At 42.4% G+C, this 9,624-nt stretch overlaps 1 protein-coding gene across 1 annotated transcript in view; it reads right to left on the reverse strand.

The window, feature by feature from the left end:
- Positions 1–1,551: 1,551 nt before the first annotated feature.
- Positions 1,552–9,624, reverse strand: part of RGS7 (regulator of G protein signaling 7) — a 258,562-nt gene continuing 250,489 nt past the window's right edge. The window contains exon 16 of the mRNA XM_026844729.1: positions 1,552–1,920. Within this exon, the coding sequence (XP_026700530.1) occupies positions 1,759–1,920 (162 nt within the window). The 3' untranslated portion in view covers positions 1,552–1,758. The remainder of the gene's footprint in view (positions 1,921–9,624) is intronic.

The raw sequence follows: 9,624 nt of genomic DNA on the forward strand, positions 1-9,624 counted from the left end.
TGAGATGCTCCTTCTCACCTTTGCAGGTCCATCTCCTCCACCACTTACCTCTTCCAAAGGAGTCCTCTGGCAGCAAGAAGCACAGACATCTTTACATCCTTTCAGATGAAGGAGCTCAACTCAGAAGAGAATTTTGTGTGTGTGTGTGTGTGTGCTTAAGTGAAAAGACTGAAACAAGCTAAATGAGCAGACCCATGCTTACAGAGTGGCAGATGTCATGCTTGCGGGTGTGGCTAGCTAGTGACAGTGGGACAGAATGAACTCCCATCCTGGGGACAGCCCAGTGTTGATGGGCTACAACCACTCCAGTTCTGAGACTGAAAATATGCTGCCAAAGACTCAGTAGACCCAGACCCATGCTTAGAAATTCTACTAATACACTCACACTTCATTTTATTCTCTCTCTTCTCCTCACTTCCCTCCTGTTCTCACCGAGTACCAATAGCTAATGTAGGCACTTGGTGTGATGCAAAATGTAAAGTGATTTGGCAATAATATAAATCTGAAAGGCAGATGTGTGGAAGCATATTTAAAGAGAGAAAACTTACTCAATATATTTGAGTTGCAACTGGTACATGAGTGCATGAAGAAGAAATAATATTTTCAACACATCTTACCAGATTCCCAGTTCTAAAGTCAGTTGTGCTGGGAACAGAATGGTAGATGTCAGCCTGGGACTGGAGGTTGTGTTCACATCTCTTGGGACCACCCAAGAAATAAAAATCATTATTGAGATGGTGTCAATGTAATTTGTGTTATTTGTTTGGTAACATACATGTGTCCTTGATCAGGATTTTGTGGGGGAGAGAGCAAGCACGCACAGGGAGCAGGTGGTAGTAGGGTATATGGCAACTGCAGGCCAAATAAGCGTTCACCTTTCCAGGTGAGGCATGCTCCAATAGCCAAAGCAACCAGAAACAGGTGATTTGACCTTTTAAATTCAATAGCATCACTGTCCCCATGTCTTCCTGAGGACAAAGAGTATTTATAAAAACAGGTTTTGCTGGAACATATTGCACGGCTCAGTTTAACTTTTGGAATCAAGATCCTATTTAAATGGGGTGTGTATATCTATCTATCTATCTATTTATCTATCTATCTATCTATCTATCTATCTATCTATCTATCTATCTATCTCTCAATTTAAAAGAATTCAGTCATTACTTTACCAAAATTTGCTCTCATCTGATCTGGCTTCCCATTCTAAGACCTGTATTTCTGGTATAATTCTTGTCAGAGTATCACTTTCTGAACATAAAATATTCAAAAGATTTTAAACTGCTATTACCACTGTTCTGTATCCAATAGAAGAAATATATTTTTACTGCAGAGGAAAATGACTTATTTCATGCTTCTCACATATTATCTTTATTAAACATTTGGACAGATACGCATTCATTTATTATATAAATAATCTATGGCTTCTTAGTTTGCAAATGCTTGTTGAAAGTTCACGAGAGCAGGCTTTTCTGTGAACTTTCTGTAATTATAAATTCAGTCACTGCAATAAATCCTGAGACTATTGCCTGCTTAGCAGCATTTTGCACTATACCCCAATGGCTAAAACAGGGAAGCTGGGAGCTCTACATCTCAATATTTCAAAACCTCTGAACAGCTTGATTGGAGTTTGATTTTCTTCTTAAATAATGCAAGTTGTTCGGAAGAGAATGTATAATAACAATTATCTGATAGTCAAATCCTTGGCAGCTAACATACAAAGCTCCACTACCGCTAATAGAGGCTTCATTTGAGCAAAGCTTATTGCAGCATTTTGTAGTTGCTAGAAAAAAAGTGTTCTTTGTGCGTGCTGTAGTTCAGAGCTGTAAGGTCTTTGTGAATGGTTACTCTCAAAGCGCTACAGAAGTTCCCCGGTTCAAGGTGGCTCCTGGCTCCTCGGAAAAATGAATGTGGGGTTCCAGCCTGGGAGGAGAGAAATAAGTGAAAAAGGAGCATCCTTGGGCTAGGCAGGACAGGTTTGCCTAGTGCAGCTCTGCAGCTAGGACCAGGCAATGCTAAGCTGGTTCCAGAGAAGGAAGAAAGGTGGGTGGTGACCCCAGTAAACACAACGAGCATCCATGAATCCAAGTTCTCAGTTGCAGTAAAAGCTCCTCCAGCCCTATTTGTCAGAGCAAAAGGATTTTCAGATTATAAAACCAGGAGTCGTCATGTGGTCACCTAACCACGTAATTTAGGACACAGAACATCCTTGACTTTGATCCAGTTTAAACTTGAGTACATCTATTAGATTTAAAAAACCCAACAACATCTATTCTCGATTTAAAAATTACTGATGGTAGAAAAGCCACAATAACATTGCAATCCATGCCAGTAGCTAAGCATTTCCCTGGTGAAATGTGTAGTCTTTTCTTTCCGCACGTTTGTCCAGCTCCAGCCACCGGATCTTTTTATATCTTTATTTGCTAGATTGGAAGAGTGTTAGTCCAGAAGTAAACACTTACCGTCTGTAACCAGCAATCCTTTAACCTTTTCTTGATATGCTTAGAAGACTGTGCACATACAACTTCTACCAGAAGGCGCTTTCCAGTCTTCTGGTTGCTCTCAGAGCTGTTGCCCGACCCGCACCCTTTCTGCTTCTCAGGCAGACTTTAGGAGCGCCTGAAGCAAACACTGTGCTTCAGAGCTCAACACACGTATGGAGGAAACAAGGCCTCCCTCACAAAAATGCATATTCCTAAGGGTCACATTAGTTTTTGGCCAGTTTTACTCCTGGAGTTCACGTCCAGCTGGCACCCCAGACATAACCCGGTGTGTCCTGCTTAAGCTTACTGCTCCCTGGCGGAGGGCGCTCCTGGCAGCACGTGCAGCCCCTCATCAAATGACTGAGCACTTCAGACTTCTTCTTCTAGCATTCCTTTAATCCTCATTATATACGATAACCCTAATCTTTGTAACATCTGCCAACATTTTAAATTATGATTTTATTATCTTGTCAGCCCTTAATACCATCTCTGTTACTAATAGTAAAATTAGGAATGTATTCTTCAGGACATTGTCAGAAAGCAAGCTGCTCACTGCTGAACTGTTCAGTTGCAGAAATGTTAACTAGTATTGTTGTCATTCTGGGTGGCTTAATTTCCCTGAAGTCACACATTATTATTCACTTCACATCTAAGATATTATGTAGAGTTATTGTGCTGCATTTTGAGCTCAGAGAGGTTACTCTCAAGTGATGTAAGGAAGGTTGGCAAGTAGAAGTCATTTTCTCTGTTTCTATCACGCTTTTCAGGTGAGAATGCCAAAGTTATTTATTAATTAATCAGCTCCATTAACTAATTGAAATAATATATTCTGCAGGTACTAACTGAAATAACATATTATAGATAGGTGAAATGAAAGCCACAACAAAGATAAAAGTTTCACAAGAATTTAGTGACAGACCATGAAGAGGACCCTGGGAGAAACACAGAAATGACACTCTGGTGCCTTGCTTTATTCATAAAGGCAAATCACACTCTTTCTTTCTGAAACTGGTTCATACCCAGTCCCAGCTCTATGTGTCAACTCTACCTCTTTTCCCACTTCCAAATGCTGAGCATCTTTTGATACGTTTGATAAGTCTCTATTCAATAATTTCCATCAGAGTGCCAAGACGACACATGTATAACGTGGAAAAAAATCTCATGGCTCTTCTTCCACATAGACTTCTGCAAAAATAACCAGCTACAAATAAGCAAGGATGCATATTTTCCATGATTCATGCTGCAGAACACATCATAGACTGCAGGACTGTTGTACAGAATCTGAGCTTTCACAGAAAAAAATGTTACCAGGCGGTCTGATGGTGAGGAAAGCCTTCCCAAACAGGAACTGAACATGAATCAAGTCGGGATGAGTCAGATTGTTTTTGTGATTCTGCAGAGAGACAATCTGAGATAATAGCTGGGTTGTGTGAACTATTGCTATAATTTATTACAATAAAAATTCAAAATACGATGACTTATATTCATATTACTGTTACGAATTGGGCTTTATTTTACTATGTATATCAAGAGCACAGTAATACTTATATTTTCTAGCCCCTCCATGTGAATAAACAGATAGAAGAGTATTTATAAATGTCCTCTGTATGCTGCATAGGCATATGCAAAGTTTCATCCTAACAAACATAGCAACATCCCTTTTGTAGGTTCAGTGAACTACATTCTGACAAGACAGTACTGTCACAGCAGGACTGAGTTATGGAGGTAGGTAACCAGCCTTAGGTCACGGAGGATTTTATAATAAAATTGTTATGTGTTGAAACTTGAAGCTTATGACACAACAACATTTCATTTCCAGACGGTGAAAAAAAAAAAAAGAACAATTGGGAAAAATAAGCCCAAGCCTTTGCTTAAATATATAAACTAGATTTGTGCTGCTTTTGATAGAAAGAAAGAAACAGGCTATTTCTGTTTCACAAAATAGAATTACTGCCCAGGTGTTGTAGCTGGTGTAGTGTAGGCAGCACAAAGTATCAGTACAGCTAAAGGGCATCTCTCATGTTTGTGTGTTGTACGGGCAGGTTAAGTAAATGGTTTTAATTTAACCAACCAGATCCCATGACTCAAGGTGAGAAAAATTCTTCTTTAGTGCTGTACTCCATCCTTTTGCCAAAAAGCTGTTCCCAATCAAAACTATATTTATCCATTATTTACCAGTTTAGTCAACAGAGGACAAGTTGTTCTGAAAATATTTGTTTAAATCAGGCAGCCAGGCAGCAAAAAGAATAAGGAGAGGAAAGAGAAAACACAACAGAAGCGTGTCTAAAATTCCACAGAAAACCTTTCTGTTGACTTTATCAGGATTTGGCCAAGATCTGTAGTCAACAGATGAGAATGATGGCTGTTAAAATAAGGAGACTAGAGACTCTAAAGAAAGAAGAGGCAGAGACGGGAAAGTAGTGGGAACTTCCCAAGTTCTCATTAAAAGGCCAAAATGGAGGTCCAGCTGCAAACAAGAAATAGAAGGGAATGAAAACCGAGAAAGTAAAGTAAAAGGTGCGTGACCATTGATTTTAATGGATAGAGGTGTCAAGCATTGGCCTCGTCTGAAGATTTTCCTGAATGAGTGCTAGAGCCACAGGCTGAATTCAGTATGGCCAAGAGATTGAAATATCTGGAAAATTCAGACAGATTATTCATGCCTGAAGCTTTAGGAAGATCACATCTGGGTAGTGAAGGGAAAGATTTATCTTTTGTTTTGAATTAAGTTCAGTTTGGAAATGATTGGGGAATTTTTGTTACACAATTATATTTGGGGTCCTCCCTCTGAGAGAATATTTTAATTTGTAATTTTTACTCCGACAAAATGATTTTAGTAGAGCACAATGAGTGCAGTGGGTATGTATCAGTAATGACCCTGACAGGACAAACACTGCACAGCAGGCCTTATAGGACAGAGTCTAAGTTTAACCACAAAGAAATCCAAACATGTTAAGAAATGTGTCTGAAATGAAGTGACTTAGCAAATCCTCCAAAAATCAGTCTTCGCAGGGAGAGTAAATATGGAAGACATATTGTCTTCTTAATCTATAACAGACTGACACATCTTTTGAAGAACAAACTGCAATTCTTTCTAAACTATGAAGCCTTGAAGGGAGACCAGGCATGGATTTGCCAGCCAGGGAAAAGGTCCATTAGCCACTTTCTTTTTTCCTCAGCCAGACCTCCCTGCGCCACTCCCTTGCCTGTTTTTTAAATGAAAACATCCAAATACATAGCTAGTAGTGATGGATGGATGACCAATAGATGAGTAGACAGTAGATAGAGACCGCTTGCTTTTTTCTCCCACAGTTTTCTGTTTGGTGAAGCAGTAGCTTTACTTTCCTTATCACATCTCCCCACTGATGATCTATCCTCCTTGAGTCAGCTTCCAGTGTAGTGAATGGTTTCCATTTTTAATTTACCATACATAGGTAATTATAACTTTCCCTGTGGACGTGGGCAACGAGCTTGCAGTCTTAACAGCTACATGATAAATGATGGAAGCACACACTGTTGATGCTCCAGCTAGTAGAAGAACACAGGTCTTTAAATCTTTTCAGGGTTTACAACATATGGCAACCTTGTTATCCCAGTGTTACAGACATGAATCAGGATGGAGATGACTTATCACAATAAATATGTTATAGGGCCCAGATGTAATTTTTCATGACCACCACTTTCCTGCCGCACATTCAGATACCAGTGTCCTCATGAGATGGAGCATCCTCCTCACTTTTAGGTGTTTGCCCGTGTCATGGTGTGCTGCCTCCCCCAAGGCCCCCACACTGCTACCAATGCCCTTCTCAGGCTCAGGCCCCTCCACCCACACAGGGACTATGGTCCAGTTTTCCAGGTGAGCAGTGTATCGGTCTTTCCCCTTCTAGGTACATACAAAGGGATTCTTTGAGCAAAACTGAGGATTAATCTTGCCTGACGTCCTCCAAATTCTTGGGGAATGCAATATGGAGAGACCAACTTACAAAAGCTGCCTTTGATGATGCACAAAATGTCACAAAGTTGTTTCTTTTACTAGTGTGGAACTGAATTTGCTATCACACTACACCATTATCTCCCAAGTGGTAGAAGACCCATAGAAGATTGCACATAAAGCCACATAAAGCCTTACTACCAAGGTCAAACAGTAGTCGATAGCAATCTCTCAAATAGTTATGCTTCCAAAGCATGAGCCTGTAGGAGTGACAGTAACGTTCAAAAGTCCAGCAGCTCCCTTGATGTGATTTTATCTTCCTTTCTCCATCAGCAGCTGAGCCAGGTTTTGAGCCAGCAATGTTTCCCCAGAAATTAGTAGTAGTAGTAATAATAATCATAATCAAAATAATGGTAATAATGCCTGACCCTCCCCATCACTGCTCCACATGGTAGGCTTTGTAAAACAGTTCTCCAGCAGAGCTGTGCCAGTTGCACACACAGTGGGCAGATCAGAGCACATCTGCTTCAAAGGACATGCCATCAGCAGCAGAGGCACTGCCACATGAAATGCCAGCGTAGGGAAAGGCACCAGCGGACTTGCTGTCAGAGCCTGTGGGGTGGGAACGTTGTCCCTCCTGTGACCAGAGGCAGGCCCACCCAGACAGCGTGACATGCAGCTTCCAGTCTCTTGCTCCTGCTTGCCGCTCCAAGCACTCTGTACCACACAACCATGCTCAGTCATCTCTACACCTACCAGGATGCCAGTGATTAATACAAGCTTTTCTTTTTTAAATTTCTTGATGATGACTTTTTTTATGTTCCCAAAGAGGAATACAGTGTCCCACCATACATTTTCAATTGTCTTGGCTGTTTCTATAAAGCAGGGAGGATGGACCAACAAAAATCATCTGAGATGATGAAGGGTTTTGATGAAGGGCTCCTAAAACCCAGCTTTGAACTTGTTACTAATGCCTAAACAGGTGCCTATACAAGGGAGCTAGGAGCAAGCCAGAAACAGGCGTGTTTCCCTGCTCTGAGAGGTGCCCTCCCCTGTCTCAGCTGAATGCTCAGCTCAGCGAGGACGCAGCCCCAGATGTGGTGGTGGTGTGGACGGCACCACAGCATGGTCACGTTTCTTAGCACCAGCCACATCATCACATGAGCTGGAGCCCAGCAGCCAACTCAGCTCAGAGGTACCACAACATGGCAGCCCTACTTGTTCCCCTGGAAAGCCAGCGCTGTCCCAAGCTGCAGGTAAATCACAACCAGACCCCCATGTTTTCGGTTTCTACTGCCTGCCCAGCCACATTGTCAGACTGTCTCTTTTTTAGCAAATGAATTCTTCAGATATTAAGACTATCCTTCACCCTGCTACACCACCTCTGAATGTGACCCCCCACCTAGACTGCAGCCCTTCAAGTTATTCTTCATTTGTTTGTTGGTGTGCTTCCTTAGATCTGCAGATCGCTTTGATTATTTGAACATCTGGAAGTTGTCACATGCCTTTTTTGACCATGACCATCTAAAATATTACCCAGCAGGACATGGGGGGAGACACAGTAAGGAAACAAAAACATCCTACTCATAAGAACATGTGGCAGGAATTATCAGATGACACCATCCCAAAGGGGAGTGCTATATATCCAAGCAAAGACAAACTTTCTCTCCATCCCCTAAAGCTGGGACAATTGCTTTCCATAACATCCCTTCCAGAAATAAAAAAAAAATATTACATACAAATATCTAATAAATTTTTCATTAAACATTATGTTACAAAAGTTGGCTGTCTATTACTAATGGAGAAAAAGCATTTCTTTCATCCTCTGAGGTTCAGAGCTGAAGAGTAGCTCCCCATGTACACTCTTCTCCGTAGAAAAGCCTCCCCAAAATGCTTCAGCATCTGAGGTCGTCAGGGTGCATAGCCCTGGTTTGCCTCTTGTCCTCACAGACAGAGTTCAGGTTCTTAAAAAAAAAAAAAAAAAAAAAAGAAAAAAAAAAGAGATGGAGAACGTGGAAATACGGAATTAGAGTTTCTTAGCAGTTCCATCACACAGACTAAGAACTCTGGAGAAGAGGGGAAAGGCAGCCCAAAATCAATGCAAATTAAACCCATTTATTTGCAACACCCACAAAGCATAATTTAATTATGCAGGTGGAAGCCCATTAAATCCAAGCAGTTTTTAGATTTGGTTTCTTGTTCTCACCAAGATACAGACAGCAAGTGAAGTGTGGAGAGCCATGAAGACTGTATCATTGTAGTTTGGCAGTGGTTAAACTATGATATTTCAGACTTTGCCAAGAGGTTCCCCCTAAAACCAGAACTAGAAGGGGTGCGGGTTTCCTTCTGTCTGGCCTCTTTGCTTACAGACCATAGGACCGAAATCCCGATGCCCTGGATGCCATCACAGAACAGGCGGGTGCAGTGCTCCCGTGCACAACTCCAAAGCCCACCTTCCTCATGGGCAGCCTGCTGGAAGGGGGCTCTCTGCGGGGGGTTCCCACCAGGGATGTGCCCAAGCTTCCCCGGGAAACTCGCAGTCAGACTTGTGCAACTGCTTCTTCACTCAGTCCTCAGCCTCTGCACGTCTCCGGAGTCAAATCAGATGCACTTGATGCACTGGCTGAGCCCCGCGGTCGCTCTTGTTTCTTCTTTGTTTGGGGCTACTTTTATATTCAGTGGCACAGCACTCTGATTCTTCATTATTTAAATCAGTGCCCTCAGCCACTGAAGTCAGTTCGAGACAAGTCAAATGTATCTTGATACCAGCCCAACGACCCAGAAGGAATTCTCTGCAGTGCAGCGACACCGCTTCCTGGGAAATGTCTTAGCAGAGGCGCTCTCCTCCAGTGTAACCTAACAAAAAATACTCTATGCTCTTCTTATCGGGATATGAAGAAAGGTGGCTTTTCTTTTTAAAAATGACCACTGTCAGTTGTGCCGTGCCTCTGTTGCAGCTGCCGACCACGTGATCAGTTAAAATATGCATCCGTCTCATCAACTTTCAATGAGCAAATGCAGTTCGATGTCAACCTCAGCACCCAGGTCATCCCCTGCTCGCCACAGGCGCTTCGTTCCCAGCTCCCACACCCTCGTTCACCTTGCCCTGAGTCTTCTCTTTGGGAACCCACCCCTGCGCCAGGGGAAAGCGCTGCCCCGGGAGCGCTCCTGTGGGAACGGGCGGGATCCCCCCTTCGGCTCGGGCGGCGCAAG

Source organism: Athene cunicularia (genome assembly GCF_003259725.1).
Source record: "Athene cunicularia isolate RWA chromosome 3 unlocalized genomic scaffold, athCun1 chr3_part1, whole genome shotgun sequence".
In the NCBI taxonomy this organism is placed as follows: Eukaryota; Metazoa; Chordata; class Aves; order Strigiformes; family Strigidae; genus Athene; species Athene cunicularia.